Source organism: Parasteatoda tepidariorum, chromosome 12 (assembly GCF_982258835.1).
Source record: "Parasteatoda tepidariorum strain Cologne lab strain chromosome 12, Ptep-v5.0, whole genome shotgun sequence".
Classification (NCBI taxonomy): Eukaryota; Metazoa; Arthropoda; class Arachnida; order Araneae; family Theridiidae; genus Parasteatoda; species Parasteatoda tepidariorum.
The window spans coordinates 41,602,705-41,617,716 of NC_141766.1; the positions used below are offsets into that span (position 1 = coordinate 41,602,705).

The 15,012-nt window shown below is 28.4% G+C and overlaps 1 protein-coding gene across 1 annotated transcript in view; it reads left to right on the forward strand.

Moving 5' to 3' along the window:
• LOC107449679 (inactive pancreatic lipase-related protein 1) overlaps positions 1–15,012 on the forward strand; it is a 126,348-nt gene that overhangs the window by 100,030 nt on the left and 11,306 nt on the right. Inside the window, exons 8-9 of the mRNA XM_043041833.3 lie at positions 2,756–2,888; positions 9,154–9,330. Coding sequence (XP_042897767.1) covers positions 2,756–2,888; positions 9,154–9,330 — 310 coding nt within the window. The remainder of the gene's footprint in view (positions 1–2,755; positions 2,889–9,153; positions 9,331–15,012) is intronic.

The following is a 15,012-nucleotide window of genomic DNA, read 5'->3' on the forward strand; positions in this document are numbered from 1 at the left end:
AAAGATATAAGAGAATGGTCATACCCTCTAACATTTGAGATATTTCTGAAATAATTTTCCTAATGATAGCGAACGAAAGTAAACAAGTAAACATTTTTAAGACAAATAGAATTTTCATGCTTTTATCAGTGCTTAAGAAAATGACAGTACGTCTGAGTTTTTTCATGCCTGCTTTTCTGCTTAATATTTATGTATTCATCTGCAGATAAAATTATTTTAGTTACAATAAATTTAAATATTAATGCAAAAACAGGGAGGCCAACTGCTCCACTTTCTGTTACAGTTTAAATTAATTGGAGGTGAGTCAAATAGTAAAATTTGTAGAATAAGGAAAATCACCTAATGGTTATTGCAATTAAGTTGTAAAAATGACAACTCACATAAAAATATACTACCAGTTAACTTAATTGAAGAGCTTGTCATGGCTGAAACAACGCCCCCTACAATTGAAAGTCTCCACACAGTTTTTTACAGGTAGTCCGATCAGACCACAATGAAGGTAAACCAGTTTACGAAAGAGTCCTTTAATACAAGATCTAGTAAAAATAAGAAAGTGGTAACAAATATATGTCTAAAAATTTTTTAAATTTATGATTACAATTGGCATGTCTTATTTACTTGTCTACCACTACAGATTCAATTCTCAAATATTTATGTTAAATTTCTCTCAGTCACTCACATTTAAAAAAGAATTTGAGTTCAAGCGCGCAACTGACTCACTCTTAAGATAGTCTGAGCAGACTACTTATGAGGAACCTTGTGGAGGCTTAAAGCCCTTATATTGCAAGACGGAAAAGTGCGAAAACTAGTACGAAAGACATTTAATTTTAGCATTTTTTTCTAGAAAAATAAAATATCTGTAACTATCAAGATTTCTTTTATAATTTTAGTCTATATATGAAACTGCTTATTTTCCAAGGATAATGTAGATATTGTTGAATAGTTTGAAGTAGAATTAGTAAACTCCTCCCGGAAACTAGTTATAACCGAAATTGTTTTACTACCAGCCATTCCCATACCTGCCAACTTTCCCTCTTTCCGAGAATGGATTTTCAGAGTGGTTGTAAAACAAAAAACGAAAAACAATCTGACTCAAAAATATATTTATATTTTGATCCCGTTGAAATTCGCTTGAGCAAAGATTATTATGCTTTGATATATTTATTGTAATTATTTATCTGTAGTGGTGGTCAAACTCATTTATATTATCATTATAATTCAAAAAGGTAATTGGAATAACCTGAGTATTGCTACCACTTTAAATATGAAAATAAAATCTTCCGGAAAATCCGGATGAGTTGGCAGGTATGCATTCCTCTTTTCCGTCTCGTTTTCACTCATGGAGCTTATTGAAGGAAATACTAAGCAGGTTTGCCAACTGCTCCGATTTCTGAAAAAAATATAAATAATTATTACCGAATTGAATAGTAAAATTTATAGCATGAGGATAAATACGCCTATACTTCAATAGAATGACCACGCGATAAATCCAAGAATGCCAAATGCTCCACTTTCTGCAAAAGTTTTAAATAATTGGTAACGAATTAACTGGTAAAACAAAGATAATTACCACTACTCTTTAAAAGTGTCACCACGAGATATCTGCAAGCATACCTGCCAACTTTTACGCATTTGGCGTAAAATTTTATTTCTATCTTTAAAGTGGTAGTAAAATGTATGCTTTTATTACATTTATAAACTTAATTTTTAATCTTTTTGACCACCACTATTTTTAATATAATTAAGCATATATATCAATATGTAATTATGTATTGGAAGTTTCTATAAGCTTTTCCAAAATACAGTTTATATTTCTGCCTAAAATTGTTATTTAAATAACATTTTACTACCACTGGGGAAAATCATTCTCGAAAGGATTAAAAGTTGGCAAGTATGCTGCAAGTAACTTGCAATTCATTTGATACTTTGAATTTTTGATAAATAGTGGCGGAAAAATAATTTTTAAAATTAAAAATACTAAACTGAAAATAACTTAAATTTCGTTACAACTAAAAAATAGTTTTTTACAAAGCGCAGCAAGTTGGCATATCTGTGAAAATTTTGCTGTCACCAAGAAAATTTTTTGAGATTGCTTAAATTCCGTGATTGTTTGGAGGGGAAGATAATGACTTTATTTTTTTGATGTTTTATGAATTTTTCAAGTGAATAATTTTAAAATTGATTTAAATTATTTTTGCAAAAAATTACTTTTTGTTCAGGAATTTTATACGTAGCATATTTATATTACCTAATCAAATATAATATTGTATAATTATACAACATAACGTTAGACATTTGTTTTAGTCGAGAAATTTTTTTTATTGCAGTTCATGAATATCTACAAAATTTCTTTAGCAACTATGCTAATGATATTAATAATGTTTGTAGCTAATAATTCCGATAGGCGGATCTTTCTAACGTCCATATGGTAGCAAAAATTATACTATAAAATATATTTCCTGTTTTTAAAAATTAATCATTATATTTTCCTGATCACTACAAAGATTTGGAAACTTATTGCATACAGGAGTCTGATACATGCTAGATTAATATTAAGATTGAAGTGGTTGCGAAATTGAAAAAAAATTCAAATTAATTTGATGAGTATAGTTTGCTACCACCTTTTGGGAGCTCCACCTATCGAAATTCGGAACGAAATTTCTAGACAACCCAAAAATAGAAGTACACAGTACAAATAAAGAAAACTTTTTATTTAGTTTCTTGCTGAACATACATAATTTGTTTTATTTTGAAGGTTATCATTATCATTTTAATGTGCTGTTATCGGATAAAGAAGAATCAAGACGATACCGAAATGAAACTGGGCTACTTTTTGTTAGACTTGCTGGTACGAAAGGTCATACTGCTCTACTCCAGGCCACTCCAAGGTAAGAATTTTGCCAGTTTACTATTTTTTCCCCCTCGAAATTTTTTCCAAAATTAAAAAAAAAATGCTTTTCCTATAAAAGGAAGTAATTAAGCCACATTGAACGATAATGAGATATATGCATGATACACTTAAATACACTACACTAAAATGTTACTGATTATTATGTTTGAACAAAAATGACTTTTATAAGCCAGTTTTATTTAAATTATGCATAAATAAATGTTTAAAAATGAAGAACACACTGTGTCCATTATTGATAACAGACTATCAGTAACAGCAGATTTCCAATTAATAATAAATTAATAACAGATTATCAATCAATAACTAACTAATTTCTAATTATAAATCAGTAGTTATCAAATTAATAATATTCAAATTTATTGTTTTGATAAAGCAGAAGAATGTGCCTTTAAAATTAAAAGCAATTGTAAAGTTGTTTTTATTCTTTGTTTTTATATGATTGGAGAATTAGTCGCATCTCTTATTAGCACAACCAATGAAAATGTAAAGTAATAACAAATAAGACACGTGCTTTCTTACGAATCCATACTTTCCAACTACTACGGAATTTTCGTAATTTTAGTAAACATTTATCGTTCTATAATTAAAGATAATGTATTAATACCGTAAGAGATAAAAGTTTAAAGAATTTTGTATAATACTACAAGTAAAAATATTAAACAGATATATAAAAGGTTTCTTCTAGAATTTCCTCTTATACATAAATTAGTCAGTCATATATTAGTCAGTCAAATTTTAAATAACTGATTTACCTTAATACCATATTAAATTTGAAAGCTTTGTTATGGATTTCACTTAGTGATAAATTGTGTTAAACGCATTGTGTAATGTAAAATCTGAGAAGATTGATCACCTTTTCTGATTAAAAAAGCAATTTGTCCTTACACATTTTTCCTGAAATCCGGGTTAATAATTGCAATAAAAATACCAAGAAGGAAAATAAAAGTACAAATAAATAAATATAAAGAAAGTAGAAAATAAAAATAAAAGAAAGTAGAAAGAAAAATAAGAGAGAATATAAAAAATGTTACAGAAGGCAAATTTTGGACAAAAAATTAAATAAAAAGTTTTTTTTAATTTTTTTGAGGGTACAAAATTTATTTATTAATTATTAGTCAGAGCAGTCATGAGAGAGAGTAAAAGTGTACACGAAAAGTTGCGCTCCTTGGTTATATGTTAGGGAAAATCTTGCAAAGTAAAATCCGTAAAATGTCTTAATTTAGGGAAAGAGTGAAATCTTAGTTGTTGTTATTGGTTTATGAAATAGCTCGAGCGTTTCCCACACAGAGCAAAGGGAAAAATGTCCTGCTTTTAATTAAATGCATACTTGAGCCAAAAATAGATTTAAGAACAGGATGTGGTTTTTAAAAGTGTGAGAAAGTATTTCGATTAGAATAATTAATTTGGATAACATAAAAAGTTTAATGGAAGCTTTTTATGTTACATATATATATATATATCTGTTAATGTTATATATATTATCTAAGATGTTAAATATTTTATTTCAGACTCAATTAAACTTAGTTATGCTTACATATGTCCTAACATTTACACAATGATCAGTTATCGTGTATCATAAGATATAGAACAAGTTTTTCATTAATAACTTCAGATCGAAAGTAAATAGTTTCCTACCGTAGAAGTGCTTACCTTTCCTATGGGAAATGATAGAAGATGATATCTTTTCAGACCGAACTTATTTTGCCAGAAATAACCTTCATTTCCAAGTAAATTGCGGAAAATGTTTTCCCTTTTCATTTAAGGAGGCTAGTTATTAGGAAACTGAAGTACTTCCAGGAAGTATTTTCAAGAATGCTGATATATTTGTAAATGATTCGAGCGTGCAAAATTTGCTTTTGGAGAATTTACGATGTGTACAACCCTTCGACAGAGATGGTACAACGGTGTTCCTTTCATAATTTTTTCTAACTCTCTAATTACAAGCAGAAATATATTTTGGTATTTTTAATTATAACAAATTAATTATCAATAAATTAAAAATTAATTAATTACTATTAAAAAATTTATCAATAATTGATTTTGTAAATAAAAGGAATTTTAATGATGAAAATTTGCTTATCTTTAAAATAAATAACAACAAATAAGTGCAAATTTGAGAAACTGCTTGGAAGTGTTTGGAGGATTTTACATTTAACGCTGAAAAAGACGTCACGTGCTGTATTTCAAAAACCGCAAATTATTAAGAAACTAAATATAACATTTTTTAAAATTATTTTAACCTAAAGTAGAGCAAAGTAATGAGAGAAGTAGAAAAAATAAGTTTGATAAAAATTTTGTGTCAACGGAGTGAAAAGGAAATTATCAGATAGTCATTAGTGAGAATTGTGATTAAAAAAAATAAGGAAAAAATGCGAATTTTAATAAGAGATAGTAAAATTAGAAAACATTTGGTCTAAAATTTCTTATTTTAGCTATCACTCTAATTTTTAAGATAAATATTGGATTAGAAAAAATTGGATAAATATTGGATCTCAAAGTTAAATTATCATCAGGCATATCAGCACCACACAGACTGCTAAACTCAAATTGTTTTTTATTATAATTTTTCTGTAATATTTCATGATGTATGGGATATGGGCCTTCTGCGCCACCCAGGTGCCTAAATTTTGTAAATAAAGTAAGTAAAATTATCATCAAGCAATTTTCAAAGTATTTTTCGTACTTTTTACGAGAAAGCTCAAAATCATAAGAGTTTTTCTGCAAATATTGTTTGAATAATAAGACAGAATTTAATAATAAATTACAATACCACATTAAATGTTCCTACACCAAAATGAGATTTAATGAGAAACGAAAATCGGTGAAAAATTTTTTTTGGGCATATACCCCAGGAAATGCCGGGTTCATTTTCAATAAATCTCGTTTAATTGTCCAAAATAAAATCTGTGGAGCACCCCTTGTCATTTTGACAAATCTCTTAAAAAGTACGAAAACTACTTAGACAATTGTTTGAAACTTTCTAAACTTGTAAGATATTCAAATCGGAATTCTTTTATTAGTTTCCAAACACAATTCACTACAAAGGTAAGATTTTTTTGAAAATTTTTCCCGCGCATTCGCAGTATAAAAGAACTACTTTAATTACTTATATCTTGGGCAGTTTTGAACGAAATGGTCTTCAAATTTTAAATAAGAAATTTTGTAATTAATTTTAAAATGGTTTAAAAATTTTTGTTCACTTCTATTGAATATTTTTAAAGTTGTAGCAAAAGAAATAAGACAAAAAAACTTTTTTTTTCTTAAATTTTTTTTACATTTTTTTAAGTGTCCATATCTCCATTAATATTGAAGCTAGAATTACTAAATTTTGCATAATTATTGCATATAATAACCAAAATAACTGTCAAAAGTTACAAATCGTTTGCTACAATTTTTAGTATAGGTCGTTCAAAAACATTATTTTCCGTTTGTTATTTATTGTTTGTCCCTCAATCCCCTAAAGGCTTTAAACTTCACTGATATGTATGAGAAATCGCATGATCTAAACAATTCTGAAGTTGTAAAATATTCTGTTAAGTGTATCTAAGAAATATAAAAAAATGTATTAGCATAGAAGTGTTTGAATTATTTTGTCCCCCCCCTGTTTTATTAAAAAGTGTAACTTTTATTCAAATGTAACTATCAGTTTTTTAAAAGATTAACACGAGACGGATTTTAATAAGCTTTAATGTTTTTATCGCTTTTAATTACTCCAAAAATAATAATATAGCACGAATATATTCTTTCCGAAGCAAATTTTTAAAATAACACAATAATGTTAAATATTCTTCTCTTTTTTACTGACTCGACAGACCATTGTGGGCCAAGGCCCTCTTTAGAATATTTTTCCATTCTACTCTCTTCCTCTTCAGGGTTCATCAGTTTTAGTGTTTTGAAATCACCATTAATGCAGCCAATTCCTCGAACAGAGAAAAAGTACAAACCAATTTTTAAATTAATTTGAAAAACAAATCAACGCATTTATCAAAATACAAAAATTAGTTATATAATAACTTTTTAATTTAACAAGTATTAGAAATAATAAATTAATTAGATATTTATTAGTTAGATATTAGATATTAATTAATTAGATATTAGATATTAATTGATTAGAGATTATGGTTGATTCTTTGCTGATCAATTTCTCATGAGTTTTCGAATGTTAAATGAAAATTTCACTATTTATTTGTTTTACATTTAATTGTTGGTGACATTTTAAGTAGTGTCGTCAATTATTTATTCTACTATCCCATATATCTTCCCATTGGTTGCAAGATAATCACGTGATAAGTTATGCATGAGAATAGTATGCGGCCGAAACGCATAATACTATCTTTCATAATAAGCTCGAATGTAATGCATCTTTCAATCAAACGTTACGAACTTTAAATGCCCGGCGGAAATGTAAACACACCTAAGCCGTATTTCAAACAATTAAACGTTTGACTAATAGCCAGAAAATCAATCTTCGAACTCTATTTCTAAAGTTAACTTAAGTTTAAGATTTCTATAAGATTTTACATTTTAACATAAAAAGTTTAAAATTTAAAATATTTTTGACAAATAATAGAATAATGTTATGTGATTTTAGTTTAAATTTTCTAATAAGTTAAAGTTCAAGAGCGATAACTCTGGTGACTTGTGCTTGCCTAGTTTTATTCTCTCATCCCATAATCTATGTACCATGAGTTTGAAGATACCATATATATATATATATATATATATATATATATATATATATATATATATATATATATATATATATATATATATATATATATATATACTCATACACGAATCTTTCTGTATTAAATCATAAGTTTAAAATAGATTTCTCTTACTAACTGGTTAACGCCCCGCGTCATATATTTACATACCCTCCAACTGCTACGGAATTTCCGTAGTTTCAGAAATCTTCTTTTCAGACGGTAACAAAATTAATGTCTTAATATTTAAAAAAATTAATTTTAGCGTAACTTGTCCACTATTACTTATAAAAGTGCAGGCCATGTGGCTAGATTCTTAAGTTCTGATAAATGTTTTATGAGAGATCCATTTGCTTTAAAAATTTCTACTTTGGTTCGCTACCACTAGAAAGAATTATTTTCAAAATCCTCATAAGTTGGAGGGTATGTATTTAGGACAGTTCCTTTTTTCAAAGACATTCATTGTGGTGGGAAACTTTTTTCAGCATTTTCATCTATCTGGGTGAATTAAAAGATTCTCTGATACCACAATGATTTAGTTATTTCTGATTAGATGTAGAATTATAAGGAACAAGTACTTTTTGATCTATCAAAGACTTTTTGAATGCCATAACAGTGGAAAAACCAATAAATTTCGATAATATATTAAACCACTTTTTCCATGAAACCACTTTTTGTATCATTTCCATATATAAATTCGGGACAAAACAGGTTTAGATGTGGAACTCGTTCTTTCACAAAGAACCAAAAAAAGTCAAGATTCCAATTAAAAAATAGCTTTTTGAAGATAATGGGAAATAATTCCTAGAAAAATACTGCTGGAAGAAATTCATGGCTTTTTAATATATATATATAGCTTAATATATAGCATTTTTTCCTTTCCTTCGGATAGTTTTTTCCAGATTTTTATTATTATCATTTTTCTTTTTCCTTTTTTTCATTGTTCTGTTATTTTTTAACTTTTTCAATGTTTTCTCTACTTTTGAACTATACACACACATTTATATATATATATATATATATATATATATATATATATATATATATATATATATATATATATATATATATATATATATATATATATATATATATATATATATATATATATATAGTGAGAGAAAAAGTTAGAGTTATTATATCATCTCAACTATACTTATTTCAGCAATTTCAAATATTGATTATTATCTCTTATATTTATGAGGTAATAACAGTTATGGTGCTAATTAAAAATATTTTGACTGTTAAGTATAAATTATTGAAATTTTAGGACTTCTTAAATCGACATTGTTTCTTTCCAACACAAGCTACATTGATTTGAATTTATTAAGAAAATCGGCACTTAAAATTCACTAAAAATTTCTTTACTCTAAGAGAGTCATGGACACAATTACATAAAAAAGTAAAAGTCTATGCAAGCTTAAACCTTGACATCAGTAAATCCTAAAAGCTTATAAATGAGGCAAACTTCTTACAATCATGTAATGGTTTGTTCAATAAGAAAAGAGGTATTCTAATTGCTACGATTTTTTTCAGGCCGGTTGTTTTTGCCAGAGGGAATGCCTTAGAATTCTTGATAAGTGCTGGAAATCTTGGACGCTTGTTAAGAGTAGATGTCTTATGGACGTCTTTACATCCTCGGCCACTGATCGATAATGTGCCATCAATTTTTATCCACAGCGTCCGGATTACCAACTTAGAAACAACTTACAGGTAATGATTTTTTTGTATATATGTTTTGAAGTTAAATTTAAATTTTTTTACTGATGGAAGTTTTTGCTTGCTATTTAAAACTGATTAGATATTTTATGTTATACGCATTTTTTGCAATTAAGAAATCTGGATTTTGCTATTATATGTCTGTACTGCTGATTCTTTTTTCTGAATGTTATTTCATGCTATCAGCAAATTGATTGTTGTTTACAAAGGTTTAGATAAAAGCAAAATCAAATAAAGTATACATATCATTTCCGAAATTGCCTAAGAATTGCCTACTCTTAAAAATTGCTAAAAAAAGACCCTTTTTTAAAAAAGTATAAGTAACAAACCATTACTTCACTCTGATCAATGGAGAAAACTTTTAAATATTGAATTTAAATTAAATGAAACCTGAAGCGAATTAAAACAATACTGCTCAACCTTTAATTAATTAGACTACGAAACATTACATTTATTAATTTAGGGTAACCATGTTTTTAAAATTAACCCTTTAACAGGCTTTTATTTCTAGTAAAGGTAAATTAAAGTATTTTTGGAATTGAAATTGCTTTAAGAACAGTAATTGATATTAAAAAAAAAACTCATTTAGTTCATAAGAATGCCATTTTTTGGTATTAAATATATTTAACATGACCTAATAGGAACTTACTGACTTTTATTTTTCTTTATTTATAAAATAAATTCCCTAAATGCTACAAACTTCAAACGAAATTATGTATTTTATAATTTTATACGTTTTTCAAAAGTGACAAATGGTTAACAATTTTATTCAAACTCACTTCAAGAAAGCTGAAGTTATTGAAAAATGGAAACCTAAATTAAAAGTGGTAAAACATGGTGGTAAGTATACTTACTACGGCCTTCATTAGGGTTAATTGAAGAAATCATCCTTTTTTTGAATTTATTAATGCCATACCAAAAATACTGAACCTTAATAACCAATACATTATACCATAACATCATATTTGATCAATAGAATAATAATATTGAATTTAAATTAAATAAAACACAGCATGAATTAAAACAATATTATTCAACTTTTAATTTGTAAGACTATGGAACGTTACATTTATTAATTTAAAGTTACCCTGTTTTTGAAATTTATGAAAGAAATCTATTGCATAAGCAAAATTTTGAAAAAACGATATTATCTATTTTTCAATTTCAACAAAATTTTGAAAAAAAGAACGAAATTTATCTATTTATTAATAAATGCAATTTCTTAATTACATGGAATTACAGATATAACAGCAGCTCAATAACTTTTTTCAAGAAATTCAGTTCTAAATTTTTATGGTAACTTATGGTAACAAATAAAACTTAGATCAAATATTATATGAAATGAATTTATTTTTTATGTTTGAAAATATAAATATTTTGAAACGTTTTTTTTTTTTTAAAATTCTAATAAGTTTTAATTTTTTTATATTTATGTTGGAATATATTTTAAAAATCTTTTCAATTAACATTTGTACTAAGCCTTATTTGTGACAAAATTTTAAGTAATTGAGTTAATGAGTTTGAAATCTAGTCATCTCCACTTTTTTTTCAAAAGTGAGATTCTTTCATTTTTAATTCAGCTAACATAGATACATTGTTAGAATATAAAAAATTCATATATTTTTCAACCAGGTATAGTATATTTTACGTAGTGAAATCCCAATTTACACTGGTGTACAAAATTAAGAAATGGAAAGCATTTTCGCACATTCATTCGCACATGCAAGAGACCCGCACACCGCTCCATGTGCTTGACAATGGTTCCGTGAATGCCCAGAGGTACAGGCAGGAGGTCCTAGAGCCCTATGTGCGTCTTTTCAGGGGCGCTGTTGGCCCTGAGTTCATTTTTATGGACGACAATGCGCGACCACATAGGGCTCTCATGGTTGATGAGTATCTGGAAAGCGAGGATATTCAACGAATGAATTGGCCTGCTAAATCCCCTGACCTGAATCCTATTGAACATGCTTGGGATGCTCTTGGGAGAGCTATTGCGATGCGCCAACTTTCTGCCAGAACCATTCTGGAGTTAAAAATTGCTCTGGTGGAAGAATGGGAGGGTCTTCCACACGTCTTCCTTAACTCCCTTATTAACAGCATGCATACTCGTTGCGCCAGGGGTGACCATACACCATACTAGAGGCAACACACACTGCACAAGCCTCACTTTTATTGTCATCTTTTATCCTTAAGTTCAGACTACATTGGATTTATTGGCAATAGGTCTTGCCAGTGAATGGCATTTTCATTTTTGTTTTCCATACTTTATTATCATGGAATAAGCTATATCCATAACAAATTTCATTTACTAATATACAGTATTTTTTTAGATATTTGGGAAAATGTCTTCCATCTCTTAATTTTGTCCACCAGTGTAGTTCGAAAGCGTACCAAACCCTGGAGGTGACCTGTTCCATCACCTCCTACATTAGATAGCCTCCACACGGTTTTGTTGAAGTAGTTTGCTCAGACTATCTGAAAAGTGAACCATTTGTGTGCAGGACCCCAAATTCTATTTTAAAAGTAATTGAGAGAAATTTATCATATATATTTGAGAATTGAATCTGTAGTGGGTAGTAAATAAGACATATTCAGTACTGGGTAGTAAATTCAGTACTGGGTAGTAGTTCAGTATTAGGTAGTAAATAAGACATATCATATTCCAAAATTTAAAAAAAAATTTAGACAAATATTTGCTACTACTTTCTTATATTTACTAAATTTTCTATTAAATGGCTCTTTCGTAAGTTGGTTTACCTTCATATTGGTTTAATCGGACTACCTATAAGAAACCGTGTGGAGGCTTCAGTTTCAGAGGAGGCGTTGCCTGTTCGCGACCTAAACTTAGATGGCTGCCGTTGTTGTTCATGTAGAAAGGAGAAACAATAGTTTCAGGTGTCGTATTATTAACAGCTATACTTATAAAAGTACTACACCGGGTGAAGTAGATCTTTCATTGGTAGTTTACACAAAGTTTTAATAATATAAATCAAGTGAGTTTTTGTCGTTAAAAAAATTTGTAAGTAACCAACGCTGATAGTCATAAACTAAAACATTTCTTAATCTACACAAATATCCTTGAATACGTAATTAAATTTGTTATTTCATTTCAAAATGGCAAATTATTAATCTTTGTCCTTGTTAAAAATAATTTATAATATTCTTTTTAAGGGTTTGTCCAAAAACAGGTCATATCCGAGTTCTAATTATTTTTTTAATTAAATGAAGTGATATTTTCGCACAATTTTAATAGGATATTTTGAAACCAAACATTATTTTAATATCAAAAAATAAAAGAGCTCTTTATATCCGGCTGATACTTAACTCTTCTGTTTTTTGTTTCTCCCTTAAAATTAGATTTCTTGATCATGACCGGTTTTTTAGATCATTGATTCAATTTAAAATGTATTTTTAAACAATTATACAGGCATGAAACATTTTTAATCACTTATGGATTAAAAGGATGTTTAATTATTATTCCCGTCATTTCGTTTGAAAATTGGATAAATACGTTGTGAAACCATCGCTGATACATATTAGATTTCTAGCATTGAAAATAAGGAAAATCATCAAAATGTTCAATATCTCAGTCACTCTTCCTGAAAGAATTATTTATCCTCATAAATATGCAATGTTTACTTTAGAACGAAAAAATGTCTTGAGTTTCTTAAAGTTTCCAGAGAAATTTTTTTTTCTTCAAAGAAAACGAGTTTATAAATCTGGGATTTGTTTTTGTTCTTAGTCACCTCAATCATCTCATTCAATGTAATCATTGAAAATAAGAAAATGTCAAAACGTCTGAAAATGAGATTGATTATCTGCGCACAAAATTCATTTGATTATGTAATATTTGCAACATGATTATTTGAAAAAGTCTTAATCAAAAAATGTGTAAACCATCACGAGGTCATTGAAAGTTTCTTTGTGTTTTCCGTAATAATAAATATGAAATGAAATTATAGTTTAACTGGGGACGTTAAATGAATATTTGTAAAGGAAATAAAAGCAGATATATTGTTTAATATAAATTCTAGGGAAATCGAATTTGCAAAAAAAAAAAAAAAAAAATTAAAGTTTAAACACTAAATTTGGGGAAAATATAGCCTTAGTCTAACGTCCTTTCCTGTCTCTACTTTGCACAAATACTACTTGAATTCAACTTTTTTTGTCTATATCTGACAAAAATATTGTTTCAATTCCTTTTCCCTCCTCCTTCTACTATGGTTAAGTGCATATCCTGGATAAAATATGAATAAGGATTAATTTATCTACCACTTTTTACACTTTTGATATTTTCATCACAAAACGAATATTTCCTCTGTCCGCAATTAGTTACTACATTTGAATACCTTTGTACTAATTATTGATACTGATGTTAAACATTTTTCGGAGAATTCAGGGTGATAAGGTATCAATCAACATTTACTTACCTAGCTTTCCCTTCTTAAATCAGTACCAAATTAGTTTCAGAAGCACATCAATTTCCAATAACTCTTGCACCATTAATCGCATAAAACTATCTTCTAGCAAATGCATCGTGAATTCAATAGTAGTATCATTTTACTAGCGTCGATCTACTAAATTTCATTGGTAGTTATGCATTTAACTAATTTGGGAGACAATTTTCGCATTAACACTTTCATGTCCGGTGACACCAACGTGTTGTCACGTGAAAACCAAACGTTAGCTGCCGGTGACAACACGTTGGTGCCATACGCAAGCCATACACTAACAGCCGGTGACAACACGTTGGTGCCATACGCAAGCCATACACTAACAGCCGGTGACAACACGTTGGAGTCATGTCCAAGCCAAACGTTAGTGGCCGGTGACAAAGAATAGATGTCGTGCTTTGCAACCTGATATTCATGCGACATTTTGTCAAGGGACAATAGAGTACAGGGATGCCAACTGCACGGCTTTCTGGAATTGTTTTAATAAAGTGGTAGCAAATTATATAGTAAAATTCGTTAAGGACAGATAGTTACGCCTACTTTTTAATATAGTAACCAGAAGTTTGATGCTTTACCGTTGCCTTTTATATCATGCTTATAATTTTTGATATTTAGTGGTGAAAAAATTACTTATAATGAAAAATACTAAACTAAAAGTAACTTAAATTTCGCTACCACTAGAAAATACTATTTAACAAAGAGGAGCAAGTTACACGGAACCAGTTGCATGGTAAACTTATCACTAAATATATGCGGACCGCTTAGTGTTAAATGTCGCAACTAATTTGAGACGGACGGAGAGTCTACTTTCAAGGTAAGAGGTTAACATTAACCAAAGGACTAGAAAAAAAATCTTAAGAGCTACGTTCAAATTATCGCACGATTTAAGTGATCATGCTTATATATAGTATGAAAGAGAAATGGCGAAATACAATTCTCTAATCTTCACTTCTCCTTTTATTCATTATGACTTGAAATTAGAAAGTGGTGACTTCTTTTCTTTCTTTTCTTGCTTACCGATGAGCAACCGGATTTTATGGGATGCATTTTAACCCGTTTTGTCCCGAATTTCTGAATTGAAATGATACAAAAAGTGGTTTTATGGAAAAAGTGGTATAATATATTATCGAAATTAATTGTTTTTTCTACTGTTAGGGCATTCAAAAAGTCTTTGATAGATATAAAAGTACTTGCTCTTTATAATTCTAGATCTAATCAGAAA